General features: G+C 48.6%; 3 protein-coding genes across 3 annotated transcripts; 1 reads left to right on the top strand and 2 right to left on the bottom strand.

Moving 5' to 3' along the window:
• Positions 1-94: 94 nt before the first annotated feature.
• On the bottom strand, positions 95-3,366 carry BO88DRAFT_413688 (F-box/WD repeat-containing protein; the record flags this gene model as incomplete). Its single annotated transcript, XM_025708140.1, has 3 exons — positions 95-220; positions 271-2,985; positions 3,070-3,366. 3 exons carry the CDS (start codon positions 3,364-3,366, stop codon positions 95-97), a joined length of 3,138 nt encoding a protein of 1,045 aa, XP_025564472.1.
• Positions 3,367-6,022: 2,656 nt separating this feature from the next.
• BO88DRAFT_336980 (putative meiosis specific protein Hop1) lies at positions 6,023-8,835 on the top strand (the record flags this gene model as incomplete). The annotated part of the gene is made up of 10 exons (XM_025702920.1): positions 6,023-6,232; positions 6,289-6,311; positions 6,372-6,588; positions 6,638-6,917; positions 6,968-7,133; positions 7,182-7,479; positions 7,543-7,776; positions 7,820-8,048; positions 8,096-8,289; positions 8,338-8,835. 10 exons carry the CDS (start codon positions 6,023-6,025, stop codon positions 8,833-8,835), a joined length of 2,349 nt encoding a protein of 782 aa, XP_025564471.1.
• A 3,736-nt stretch (positions 8,836-12,571) lies between these two features.
• On the bottom strand, positions 12,572-13,862 carry BO88DRAFT_424236 (uncharacterized protein; the record flags this gene model as incomplete). The annotated part of the gene is made up of 5 exons (XM_025708721.1): positions 12,572-12,618; positions 12,652-12,844; positions 13,047-13,109; positions 13,383-13,450; positions 13,790-13,862. 5 exons carry the CDS (start codon positions 13,860-13,862, stop codon positions 12,572-12,574), a joined length of 444 nt encoding a protein of 147 aa, XP_025564470.1.
• Between the last annotated feature and the right edge of the window lie 816 nt (positions 13,863-14,678).

The following is a 14,678-nucleotide window of genomic DNA, read 5'->3' as shown; positions in this document are numbered from 1 at the left end:
GAAATTGCCGTTCGTGTTGCCTGTCGCAGAGGACACAAAAATCCTTCATCTGCCCAAGCAGTGGAGTAGGCAGTCGGCGACAGACGTAGTATGTTCAGGCGTCTGAAAGGTCGTAATCTTCGTCAGTGTCACTGACTTCCTGACCCCATCTATTGACGACGATGCGTCTTCCTAACTGTTCGCTTGGTACTCCATCGCGGGAAGCGCCAAAGTCAAGGACCTAAGATTTCTTAGTAGATGGCAATTGAATGCTTGATAGACTGAACTTACCTCAATGTATGTTAAGCTGTCACGCTGCACTGCAGCGACGCATCTCCGGTCGTTGAACTTTACCTGCCACACGCCACTGAGGTCGGTGAGAAGGTCCCGGACACAATCTCCAGTTTTTACATCCCACATCTTCAGTGTCCGGTCTGACCCAGAAATGACCTTCTGGCCATCATGCTGGAAACAAGTGATTGCACCAGTGTGAGCACTCAGCATATTCCTGCACTGCCCAGTTTCAGGATCCCAGATCCTCAGCGTAGAATCCGCAGCCGCCGACACTAGACGATCACACTTGAGGTCAAGCAGACCAACAAGGGACGTGTGGCCTTCCAGATTGTACAAAATAGAGCCCGTTTCCAATGACCACACCTTGACCATGTTATCCATGGATCCACTGATACAACGATTCCTCTTGTGGTCAAGAACGACACTATACACCTTCAAAGTATGGCCTTGAAGCCGATGTACAGTCTCTCCTGTGGATATTTTCCATACACGCACGGTGCAGTCATAGCTTCCACTCACTAATGTGTCACCATGCGCTGCGATCGCCCGGACAGAGTGCTGGTGCCCAGTGAGGACACGGACAAAGTATGGGCAGTCTGTGTCATCAACATGAGGTCCGCTCTGATAATAACCCGGGTCTCCTGGTTTAGGAAGTTTCCAGACACGAAGATTCGAGTCACGAGAGCCTGTAATGATCAATGGTTCCTTTGGCATCATCTCAGGTGTGCCATCGGCCTTCTTTCCCACCTCGACCGGTAAGACAATCTGCAGGCAGCGCACGGTAGAGGTGTGGCCATGAAATATTTGAGTACACCGAGCCTTTTCGATGTCCCATACTCTTACCGACCTGTCGGTAGACCCAGAAACCAAAGTGTTGCCATAATACTCAAGTGCCCATACACCACCTTCATGGCCTTCAAGAGTGGCCTTGAGCTCACCAGTCCTAGTGTCATAGACGTTAATGTTCGTATCATCGCTGCCAGTAAGCACCTTCTCCGTATCGAACTGGAGACAAGTGACAACGTGGCGATCATGGGCGCGGAAGGCAATGTGTCTTGGCTTGACAACGGGTTTCATCCAAGCCTTGTGGATTGAATGGTGACGCTGATACAGCGATTTGTAGAGGTGAAGACCGCGAAGTGATGGCAAGCCGATGTCTGGATATGGGACGGCCGCCGCAGCCGCATTCGCAGCCGCATAAGGTCCCTCCGAAGCCGAAACCTCTTTCCTCCAATCCGAAGACTCGGAGTGATCAGTGCCACTGGAGGAGATCTTTCGCTTCGAAAGCTTACGGCTAGACACACGGGTGCACGCTTTCCTTTTAGGCCGGCGACTCACTGACAAAGTCCTATCACTAGACTCACCAAAGGCTTGCAAGGCAGGAACAGAAGATTCTGGATCTGGCTTGATGAAAGGAGACATACTCATGTCCTTCTCAAAATCCTCGCAGCCATTCGGAAATTGCCATCCCCAGCCCTCCCTGATCGCACGATCCAACTCGCCCTCGGGAAGAACATATCCGTCCCTATCGAAAAGCTCCTTCCAGGACTTTTCGTCGGAATTGATGATGTGCCTCCATTTCTTGGACACCTGAGCTGCGCGGCACATGGTCTGAACGTCGAAATATTTCACGATGTTAAGACTGAGCTCAAGCGGAAGCAGGGACAGAAAGTCACATTTCAAGGCAGGATTGACAACGTCCGCAACAAAGTGCAGCGTCTGTTTCGGACAGCGCCTCAGAAATTGGTACATCATATATGTTTTCATACTGTCAGGTACTGAGTCAAAGAAGTCCAGCACATTGGGTATATCCATCATGGAAGTGGGGCGCTGCATCATGGGTCCGGCAAGCTGTTCGGGCTTGGCAACATACGTCGCTTCGCCGTTGGAGTCCCCTACGGGCAATGGCCCAATAAAGCGAGAATCACTATTATCAAAGCTGGAGTCCGTGTCCTCTTGGTCTTCACCAGAATCGAAAGAGGAATCGATGTTCGCGGCATTTAGAGCCGCTACTGGAGACAAACTGGGACTGGGCAAGCACATATCTTGGGCAACGATATTGTCGATAAAAGGCTGTGAAGATGACTCCGTAGGCAGATGCTGAGAATTGTCGCCCGGTGCATCATAACCTGAGTCCTGACTTGCAGCAATCCCGGTCAAGTGTTGCCGAGGGCCCGATCCTGTCCTTTCCAATGCAGGTCTGGCAAAACCGGTCTCATTAGCGCAGCCAGATTGTTTGTCATGTTCCTGCATGATAGTATTTGTACGCAAGGTCTCCTTTCTGGCGTCCACTGTCTGCGAAGGTCCCTGAGACTCGACTTCCGAGGATAAAGGAGACCGTAGTAATGTCTCTCTACGAGCATTACTCGCACTGTGAACCCTCCTCCTCGACAATACTCCTTCCATGGTATTGTTGCTATTTGTTTCCGTCTCCGGGGTGGCTAAGCCAGCCACGGTAGGATGTACTGGCGTGGAGCCATGAGAACGGGCGGGACGGAACGAAGGCTCTGACGGCACTCGTGCGGAACGTGCCCGTAGTGATCCCTGTTGTGCTTCCGTAAGCCGACGCTTGGAGATCGACAGGTGGTTGGATGGATGGTTGGAGGTTCTATGTGCAAGACGTCGTGATAGCTGGCTATCGTCCGAAGTAAAGGAGGCCACAGATCGCACAAGACCGTTCGAACTTTTGAGCGCGTCATTCTTCTCGTGCAACTATAGAAATCAATATACAAGGTCCAAAAGTCAAGGCACGTAGCCGGAGAGTAGAAGGGCTCGCGAATTACAATGAAGACATACCTCGTTCAATGTGCCCGCAGTATCTTCTGGTTCATTAAACACAACCGATTTACCACCAAGTTCAAATCGTATATTTCGCAACGCCGATGGTGTAGGGGCAGATGCCAGTGGGTACACCTTGGGATCCAGATCCTGCGTCGCGCGTGGCGGCCTAATGAGCACGGGAGGAAACGTCGTAGTGGTTGTAGTTGTCGTCGTAACAACAGTAGTTCGGGTAGCAGGGGCGAAGGAAAATTGACCGACGGAGGTACTGGGAGACCCAGGACCGAGGCCCCGACCATTTCCATCTTCCTCCATGATAAGGTTGCCGAACGAATATGCGACCGACTCAGTGGTATGCCCGAAGTTGGGTTACTAGGAAGAGCGTGTTGTAGCGTGATGGCGTGGCAAGGATGAATCAGCTTCGACAGACTTGTTGGCTATGACGCATCAGATACGGCTGCTGGAGGGCTGTTTCGTGTCGAGGAGCTGGTGGTGAAAATGGGAAATTGTTGTTTATGTGATGGAGTTGATCGGCCGTACGTCCAGCAAGAAGTCGGTGTCAAATGAGGAACGCCAACAGATATACACGCTCGCAAAGAGCAACCGAATGCGCACAGCTGTGGAGGAGTGATCGTTAAAACATGACCGTGGATACCGAACGAATAAGGGCCTGGACGGAGTGTCGAAGATAGGCCGGTGTGTAGAGAAGGTGAAGGGAAGTGAACGAGGGCAGGCTGTGGCGTGCTCTGCTGACAAGGAGGTGTTGGGCGGCGGAGAATGATCGAGGGAGCTGAACCAGAAGGTGGTTGGTTGTGCCTCCTTCAGGTCAGGCTTAGGCTCTTCGCAGCAGCCGGCGGTTCTGTCCTCAGTGGCTCCCGGCTAGCCCAATCTGGCGGCTTCCCGAGGCTGGTGGCTCCGCAATGTGAAGACTAAATCCTATTTAAAATATTGACGGCCGAATGTTCCCCATATGTGAGACAGAGAGAGAGGAGAAGAAAGTGTGAGGATGAAAGATAGCAGGCGGTAGAAGAAGGATACTAGTAGTGATGGAGGAGGAAAAAGGAATGGAAAGAAAGAAAACAGGAGCAACGGAGACAAATGAAAAAGGGTCAAGGAAAAAACCTTAGAGGCAAGGCGGGTTCTGAATTTGCCGTCCTGCAGTCGGGGATCACCCAGCGCTCGGAGCAACTCTCCCTGGGGGTGAGAACCACTTTCCAGGATCGTTATAAGGATGTATCCAATGGTGGAGTTGACGGGTGTTGTGAGTATTAGACTTATGACTAGATTCCTTCTCGGGAGGGGACTGGATACAGCACTAAGTAACTTAAGTAACAAATTGCTTGCCCACTTTTAAAGTAATTTATTATTACCAGATAATTATCCTACTAGGCTACTACGTATGAGGGTACTTTGTATCAACATGACGGTGCCTGCTTTGTCCCCACTGATCTATTTCGCAAAGACACTCACCCCAAAACAAGGAAATTGGAAATCGTTTTGTCGAACCGCTGTTGGTGTTTTGTGGATGGGTGATAGCCGCCGCCAGATTCCATCATCCCAGATCTCTTCACACTTGACAGATATGGCTCCAGCACACCAACTGCATATGACATCTCACTTTTTACGTTTTTTTCTCGTGCCTTCGCAATTTCATTCGATATGTGACCTCAGACTTTCGCAGAATTTCCAGGTAGTCCTTGACCCAGTAACCGTTGGTTTTCTTGACTGCTTTGCCACTGGTCCAATACACGTGACTTGGTGGGGTCCATTGTATCGTCCAAAATTCTTTCGGCGTCTTTTTCGACTCGATGGTTCAACTGCTTGCGGTAGATAGATGGAATACACAGGTAAAGTTGCTGGCTGGAATCTTCGGTTACCGGTAACCGACCATGCAGTTATTTAGTGCACATAACAACCACCCCATATCAATTTCCCCAAAAAGGAGCTACTGATACACTCATGCTTTACACACATTGATGCTTATCAGTTACATATCAGACGTTGTTCAGATAACTACTTTAAATTAAAAACTAAAAAAAAAAAGTTTTCTCAAGATAGGATGGCAAACACCTGGGTGTGAAATGTGGACAGAGGACATTGCGGGGAAATGCCAGAGATAAGTGCGTATCACACAGGATGAGGGGTTGGGGGTTGTGGCTCGTAATCTCATCTACCGCGGGACTGCCCTATCGACTGTTTCAGACCAGCGTTATCAGCCAGGCATGTGTCTGGTTTCTAGCCAAAAAAGCCCCAACTACAGTACCCCAAATGTACTATCTCTTAGGTGCTAAGTAGTAGCGGTACAATTTGTCCTCTAGTCTACCAACCTGCAAATGAACACTGTTTCATGAAAGGGGAATACCATGAAAGGGGAATACCCTTTCGATTAAGGTCAAGCAGATCAAGTTGATGCATCATGTTTATCTTCCCTACACGATGTCTCGGACAATCTTCTGTCCGTTCGTTGTTCAGGAGAAACCGCTCAAGAATGCAAACCGATCATTTCATCGCCATAGCATTATTGGTTGTACCACTTTTGAAGTATGTGGTATCTGCAACATTGAAGTGACGGGTAATTTTCAGATACCAACCCGACTTCACCCCCTCTCTATATATAGTTTCAAACCAGCCGGGGACGACGTTACGTGAGACGTAAACTTCCCCCAAACATGACATAAGAAGACATACGATGTAATTGCACTATTGCCTCCATACATACAGAGCAACCCTTTATGGCCATTGCCCAATTCTGTTGTAAAGAAAATTCAGTATCAATGGAGGGACAAACGCACTGGCAACTCCCGTGACCATACCGTGGGTATTCGTTTGTCGTCAACCTGACTTTGGTTCTTCACACGGTGCCTCAATCCCCAGCCTCATTCTTCCTAGCATGATTTGCTGACCGCCATCTTTCATAGTTTTACTCCTGAATGCCTACATGTAGCGCAGTTGCACTATATAGCGACCCAGCATGGTTCGAATTAAGTTCACCGGGCCTCCGTCGACGGTCCAGGTACAGACTCCGCAGAATCTCCAGTCCCTTGCCGCTGACATCAGGCCTGTTGCTCGCATCAGGGCACAAGATGTGATTGAAGCTTCCGCCATTCTGAAGCTCCAAGAAAGCATGCATCTACAGCAACTGCAGAGCCTGGAGATGGTCCAGATCATGCTACATGTCTCGGTATGCGGCTTTTTTCCCTCATGATACGCTCGCATATCTCTGATACCAGTACATAGTTTGGAACACTCTTTTATCTTCGGTTCGTTGGGTGCCGGCCTTAAATCCCTAGATTTGAGCCAGTCTTATACGTGTTGCGCAGGGAGTTTCTACCGCTTCCATGTTTCGACGATCGGGACTTGAGAGAAGCTCAACGTGAGGGCGACCTTTCTTATCGACAGTTCATTGACAAGCACACGCACAGAGAAGACCTCGCTTCCAAGGAAAATGTACCATTTGGCAGAGGCAAGAAAGGTCAGCCGCTGAAGATCATACTCCGGGGATCAGATCCCAAAGCGGATATGATTCTTGATATTCTGGTCAGTTTCCATCATCGCTGGTAATGATCCCCTCTATTCACATATATAGGAAACCGGCATCTTCGATGCACTTAGCAAAAACGTGCTTGAAGCTGTTCAATTGACCATACTGGTCGACAAGGATGCGCCCGAGAATGTGCTAGAATCATACACATTCTCCTTTAGATACACAGGGGCGGAAGGTGATGTCAATACTCGCCTTGAAAGTTTATCTCTCGAACCAATGGGCTGTGTGACCGACATGAAAACTGCACAGACAGCCCGGATAGGCCTAGAGACGATCGTACGGCGCTTGATCACTCTTAGTGCCTTTCTTCCCACTCTACCGAGTATGTACCTTTATACACTCGCCTGATACTGCCGCTAATTATATTTCCAGACAAGAGAAGCTTAGGGGTTCATCTTTTCTATACGGAGGATTGCCCTCCTGACTATGAGCCCCCGGGGTTCAATGGGGCCGATGATGATACGATCAAATTCCCTCTCAGCGAAAACTGGAAAAGGGAATCGCAGTCTTGTGGACAAATGAACAGTGGACGGCATACGTAAGTGGCTACTAATGTTTGGTAACCTTGACTAATTGGAAGGCGTAGTGTTGGGCTTAAAGTCACCTCGCTCAAATGGACCGGATCCGAGCCCGAGGGAGCAGAACCGCTGCCTCAGATACCTCTTGATCTTGAGTTTAACGATTCCGTACGAAGAACGAAAGATATTGGATTTGATGACAAAGAGGATATCTTGCGTACACTGGGAGGCAGTGGCAGTCTATCTATGGAGAACGGCTTACGCCAGGACACTGATCTCTGCTCATCTCTGTGCCAGAAAGCCGAGAACGAAAAAGTGTCGACGCAGGATCTTGTGGATAAGCATCAATTACGAATGATGCTACCTGTAAGTTGAAAGCCCATGAGGATCGAGAATTGAGACGGTTGGCAAATTGACTAATTTGAGTAGTCGCAAGGGACTGAGGGTTCGGATGGTGAACTGGCACCTACACAGCCACTTAAACCTGGCACCGCATTTGAGAATGGCATTGCGACGAAGTATCAGAAGATTGTCCTTACGGAAGAAAGCAGGCACAAAATTAAGGAATATCTGCATTCACACGACTCTACTGCTACGAGAACGGCTGAGGATCACAATAGTGTCAGATGCCAATGCGGCTGGGATGGTGAAGAGGAGGCCATGGTAAGTTGACAGCCCATAGGTAGATCAAAACTAATCTTGATAGGCCCAATGTGCCTTTTGTCAAACGCGCCAACATTTGTTATGCTATGGATACGAAGGTGCCCATGACCCAAGAGTCCCCGACATTCATGCTTGCTATCAATGCTTGCTTATGCCAGACGAACCTCATATACTCCATCAAATGAGTAGTTTAGTACTCTTAAGGAGAGCCGTGAGGATCATACTAAACGAGGGTTACCCCAATAGAACGTCGTTATTCACAGAGAAGCTTCGTGAGTACCTCAGAGTTCATATTGCTATACCCTCTGACCCTTAACAGATTGCAACGGGCAGACCCTTGTCCAAATTATAGATCTGCTGAAAAAGCGTAGACTCCTCCAGCCGACCCCGGGAAGTAAAGCCAAAGGATTTCCACTGAAAGGTTTGCCCAGGTTCATGTTCCCTAGCTCGGGGGACATACAAGTCAGGCTACAAGCGGAGATACTTAGCCCCATGATCAAGATTCAGCATCATGTAAGTTGACCTGCAACGGAAGGCAGTTATAATGCTAACCTACTCCAGTATGTCCAAGACATCCCGCAGGACTCGCTTCAGCCATCACAAGTAGTGACAAATGATGAGCTACATAGCATCACAAGATCGTTTTCTCAGGAAGATAAATTGGAAGAATCGCTTTTTGATGCTCAAGAAAGCGGAAGGAAGACGCCGATACCAAAGGAAAAATCCACAAGCATGGTAGCAGAAACCCGAAGTCGGAAGAGACTGGCGTCACTGGCAAACGAACAAAGCCAACCCCATACCCCGAAACATACTGCTCATAAAGATGCGTCCCCACCAAGACGAGTCAGTGATCGAGTCTTGAGGAAAGACAGCAGGAACCAAGCCGAACAGCAAGTCAAGTCCGTCAAAAACGTAACTCCTCGCTCGAAGCAAACACCCAATCGTCGGACTCCCAGCGAAGGCAGTCTACGCCGCAGCAACCGCAAGAGGCGCAAGATCAGCAATTACTCCAAACTTGTCGATGTTGGCGCAGAGCAATCTGAGAACGACAGTTCCTAGTCGGATACTCACCCCGAGCACGAAAGTTGTCGCTGTCTCTTAACTGAAACAGCCAAAGAAAGCCTAAACCTCACCTACTGAACATTACAGGTCCACCATTCAAGCGTCATTGAGAAGAGAACGGGACAAGAATGGCATCATTGGCGGGATGTCCTCTTAAGATAGTGGTTCGAAAATCCGTGCACCCGACAATCGAGGTATCCGGTCAGTGCAGTGCACCCGCAACCCCGGTGTTTCAAACCAGCAACTATTGATTCAAAAATGAAGCTTAAGGGTCCGCTCGGGGAGGAAAGAGTGGAGGAAATTGAGCCATGGCACGAGCAGGACCCTGGAACGTATAGCTGAGTGATTGGCAGCTAGCTACTTTAGCTACTTACCTTTTTATGTATTCCGGGAGCATGATCACCCATCACCATACTCGGAGCTATTCGGGCCCTTGGAACTGACTGTATACTACATAGCTCAGTAACTCACCGAGAAAGCGAAAACAGAACATGCACCCTAAACTCACATATTATGGACAATGTTTCATAGTTAGACAACTGAATACCCAAGAAAGTAAATGGGAACAGCTATTGCCCCTCTGCTCAGATAGCTACAGACTGTGCCAAATATAGTCCTGCGCATCAGCTAGCCAGCATCATGCCTACACCAATAGTAGTAGTGGTAGTAGTACTAGTAGTACCTTACAAACCACTACTACACGTAGTCCTTTTCTATCAGAAATCAGAGCTACTACACACATATCATCCGAAACCTCATATATACCAAAATCACCAAACAAAAATTTCTGTCTTTCCCCCTCCTACCCAAAAAAGCGATGTCACTCTCTGACACAAAGCGTCCAAAAATTCTCCAATTGTTGTGTCTCGTGCCATGGGAACCCTGACCCTGAAAAGTCCCTGACAGGATTAAGCTCATGGCTAAGTAACATGGTGAAACAACTCCAGAGTCTGGCCCGGCAGTTCGGTGCTTGCCGGACTGCCGAACCCTGTTCCTTGCGACCGAATGACTCCGTTTACTGCTACTAATGGTGTCTTTGGGGGAGGGGAGGAAATTTAGGTGTAGTTTGGTTGCATGGTCGGTCTAGGAGGGTTGGTGAAACACGCGATGCGATGGGCTAGGTTCGCTTCGCAGTTCTTCTTCTCCTGATGGGTTGGCTATAATGGTGTACTGTAGTGTAGTGTAAAGGCGATTGGGGTTTATGATCGACGGACATATACCCACTTGCTCACTTACTCCTTATTCACATGCTAACAGGCAGCCCAGTAACTAGTTAGTAAGTACGCAGTTTGCGCGCTGCACGTAAGTAATTATCCGCTCGCGTATCGAGCTCGGCAAAAATGCATGTGCTTAGATAGAGTAGACTAGATAAGAATCAGTATCTGAATAGATCCGAATCAGATCATATCTGCTAGTAAAGTAAAGTGTTCTGCTCCGTGGTGCTGAGCCGTCATATTCGGAGCATTGTCGAAAGGGGGATTAGATCGATCGTGAGGGATGCGGGAGTGGCTACAGGCTAACAGGGGAAATCATCCAGAGTTCCAGACTAATTCAGGTCCCCGAGCACTTTGTAAGGATGGGGCTAACAATAGGTTGGTACCGATAGTTAAGAAATGTCAAGTCAGCAATGTCTATTTTCGGGTAGACGAGGATACAATAACTCAATGCGGGAATGATAGACGTGGGGATCCGAACTCGCTCAGGGCGGCAATCAGGTCAAAATCATGCTGAAATCCCTCAGGGCTGAACCAATTCTTAGTAAGGGCTAGTCTCTGTGGATTCAAACGTTTGAGACCAGGGCGAGGAAGGTTTTCTTTTCTCGGGCTTTGTTGTCTGCAGGTTGTACTATTGCAAAGAGCTTCTCTATTTTTGGTTTCTGAAGATTGGTTCAGATGTTTTCTTTTTCTTGTTCGGGGGAGAAAAAGCGAGTAAATATCAAGGTTTGGTTGATCGTCACGGACCCGATAAAAAGGGGCACTAAGATTCAAAACTTCCCAATTCCCCGCAATTGAAGCTCCTTAGCAAGTGGATGAGGAGAAAGTGGTGCTATTGTCGACTATTTGACCCCGATGAAGGTTAACCTGGGAAACTTTGGGGGTCTGTGTGGATGGTTGTAACTATTGGCTTGTTGGTAGATTGAATGCGTGGGCCGAAAACTGGGGATGCTCTACCTCATTCCGCCTTGGTAACTAGAGCATCTCCAGTGCTGAGATGGTCTCAGCCGGGAGCTTCGAATTGCGGATTATGCAGTAAAGATATGAATGCTTAGCACATATTTGGATTCACCGAGAAGTCCCCTAATAGTTGGGATTTTGTGTGACCCAGCTTACGAAGACGCTATTTTCCGTTCAGACGCGAGCTATGCAGAACATTGGCAGGTTAGAGGAGTTTGAGATAGACCCAATGGCTTGAATCACTGGACCCGCTGTAAGCAGTATAAATGTTCAACGACCAGTCTCGCATGCGTTTGGAGCAAAGAGCTGCTATTCGCCATTCAGGAGCACAGTGGCACCTTATGCAGTACCTGGTCGCTAAGGAACCTGCAATTGATCAGACGTTGTTTATGCAGGTTCAATAATCTGTTGTTCAAGCTTCTCAACAGTCCGATCTCCCCAGTAAGTTTCTGCCGAACGGCGTGGAGCTGGCTAGAGCTCTGGATACTAAAGTTTGAGAGTAGACAACTCACCGAGGATAGTCGAGAGGAGTCGGAAAAATCACCGCTGCAGCAAAGACGTTTAAACTGACGAAACAACTCTATTGACTCAAGAGCAGTAGGGACTCGCGGATCCTTTGTTGTACGTAGCAACTGCGTACTGGAACTGTGGATATAGCTATGAAGGCTGTTCGCAACAGGGGTCAGGGAGACTTCATGGGGGAACATAAGCTTTTCTTTTCCACAGGCACATCTTGCTAGCTGATATAGTGCTGTTAATCCTTTCAGATCTGTTTGCGTATGGTTTCGGGAGTACCTTCCATGTACTCCAATTTGTCTAGGGCGGAGGCTCCAAATTGAACCGACGCCTCAGTGACCAGAGGAGTAAAACATGCGGCCTTTCTTTAGAACCCATTCAGAAGGGCATATATGAGCTCCTCTTGCGATCAGTGCTGCTAGTGGGATTGAAATAAGAATACTGTTCCATAAGCAGAAGATAACAGCCAATTCACACAAGAGGAACAAGAAGAAATCGAGGATAGATATGCAAGTCGCACGAAGAACCACGATCTTGTAGGGCACTTATGATGGTAAGATCATCGGTTGAGCTTCATTGGTAGATGTCTCGCTCTGAGTACTTGAGGTCACGTCACCCGGTGCCCGTCCAAAACCTCAGCGTCCGGACACATCCGGTAAGTTGACGGTCGGGCGGATGGCGGCTTGGCCGATGATCTGCAAAAGAATTGACTTTGACGGACAAGGAGCACTGAAGAGCTCTGGACGCTGTTCAGTTTCGGTTTTCCCATACTGTAGTTACTTAATGATGGATGAGCTAATAGAGCGACACAAAATCAATTGCGTGAAAATGTGTTGTGGGTTTAGACTAGTTGTGTAGCTGATCCTAGTTCTGGCTACAGCCATGCCATGCTCCATAGGGGGTGACCTCCCAACAATGGCAGCCATTGCACATAACAGGAGCCAGTACAATTCCCCATGGTCTACTTACCCAACTATGCTGATGCCAAACAACTTTGTTCCGATGGACTGGTAGGTTTGAACATCAACCTTCGATAAGGTGTCTTAACGGGGCGCTATTCCAGCAACTTTCCATGGAAACCGTGCAATGGCTTTGTCGATTATTGACGACGATCGAGTAGCACATGCATCCAAGATTTGAGATTGTGCGTTGAGGGTTGCATTTCCATGGCGGAGACTGATGCCCTGTGCACGACTATTTGCCTCACAGCCATTAGCGGGATTGTCACGGGCGTCAACAGGGCCAAGGGATGGTACGTATGAATTAGAAATAAACAGACCCAATAACATACCTATTTCAGCCTGGAGTGTCAATTTCTTGAGAGATCACTCTGTTCCTGCTTGGATCGAGTCCACGAAGACTATTGAATCGGCACTTGGGGAACCCCACTACTATGGCGCTTGAGTATAACATTTGGTGAGCGGGATGACGATCAGCAGCAACTGCAACTCCTATTGGAAGAGACTTCAAGGGACGGCTGAGCGGGCGAAGCGGCGATGGGAAGTAGTAGTTCTTCACCAGTTCACTCTCCATCGATCGCGAGTGGCAGAACCCGTGGAGAAGCCCGAGCGGCAGCAGCCCCTTAATTTGAAACCATGACTGGTTCCTGACGGAGTTGCACGCGTCGGTCCAATCTCCGGTGCGGACGTCAGTGGCATACGACGTGTAGTAAAAGTAAATTCAATTCATGACGGGGAAAATATGGTGGCAATGTTCCTTAATTGCTTTTTACTTGGATGTACTCCGTAGGCAGAAGAAAGAATAGCTTGGTAACCAGAATAGTAAGTAATGAAGTGTGGCTGCCCTGGTTTCTTGCCGCATTGCCCGAATAGTTCAAATCGAACCTGGGCGCACGTGTCCAGCCGCGTCTAAACCTGAAAGAGACGAAGGACTGCAGCGACTATTGACCTTTAGAATATCCCCTGGAATCCAAAGAAGCCGGAAAGGAAAGACGGTCGAAGTTTACTGTACGAACGAAAGACGGCGCAAGGGGAGACCGAACTAGGATTAGATCCATGATGGTGGGCTATCGGGGTTGTTCATCCCTGTTAGCCAACTCATACATACTCATTATCTTCAAGTAAGAGGATGCGTTTCTCTGCTGGACGAAGCATTTTGCGAGGCACTGACATTTCTCATGCGTATAACTATAGAGCACCCACATATTGGACCACCACCAGAAAAATGGTCTGATTCCGGAACAACTAATTTAGAAAAGCAAAAACAAATCCACAAAAAATAAACAACTGCAAGACACGGACATCCCACCCATCCTCCTCGAAATCTTGCCCTGACTTGAATGGGAATCGCTCGCCTCGGGCCACCAGCAGCCATTGAATCCACCTTCGAACCTCCTCCACTGGATGGGCCACTCAGAAACTCTCAGGAGCCGCTTTGCGATCTATGGACCCATGGTTGTGTGCCTGTCGATTCTTACTGCTATTGTAGGGTGCTAAGGTGCCACTACCGGCTTGCAATTGTCTGCTGACACGAATCTTAATTCTCTGGGCTAACGTAGGCAGCCTGTCGCCCGTCTCTTGCCCTCTCTCCTGATGATGGACCACCCTGCCGGTTCTTGCCCGACTGGAAGTATGACAACCGGGTCTCTTTTGGGCCCACGAGAATGGCTTTGTTCCCCATCGATTTTCTGGTTCCAAGCAATTGGCGAATGAGCCTTCCATGCTCCTCGCGGATCTCTTCAACTCTGAGCTGGCCCATGCTGAGTTTAGACTGTTTTCTGGCGCCTTTGACTTTGCCCCTTAAGCCGCGACCCTCCACGCTTTTTGAAATTCTTTCCCCCCCCCATCATCAGTCCGCTCACATGTAATGAAATCGCGGCCACTTATATATAGTACCTAATAGGTCTCTCGGCTCGCACGGCCGGTTCTTCTTTGATTCTGGTCAATTTCCCTGCAAAATCTGTTACATCATTCACAAGCTCCTCGGGGACCCTCTTTTGTATTCCTGCGAGCTGCTACTACTATTAAGCCAGGTCATATTTCACTCGTTCCGCCGGACCTGCATACTAGTCCCTCTTTTCCCAATTTCCCTTTCACTCTTGCTTCTAGTTCCCTTTTTATTTCTCCGTGACTCGCCTGATCCGTCTCTTCAGTTCCTGTTTGGTACATTGACACGCTCCTCAAGAGAACG

The sequence above is a fragment of the Aspergillus vadensis genome (genome assembly GCF_003184925.1).
Source record: "Aspergillus vadensis CBS 113365 unplaced genomic scaffold BO88scaffold_7, whole genome shotgun sequence".
NCBI lineage: Eukaryota > Fungi > Ascomycota > Eurotiomycetes > Eurotiales > Aspergillaceae > Aspergillus > Aspergillus vadensis.
This window is presented reverse-complemented; position numbering and strand designations above follow the sequence as displayed.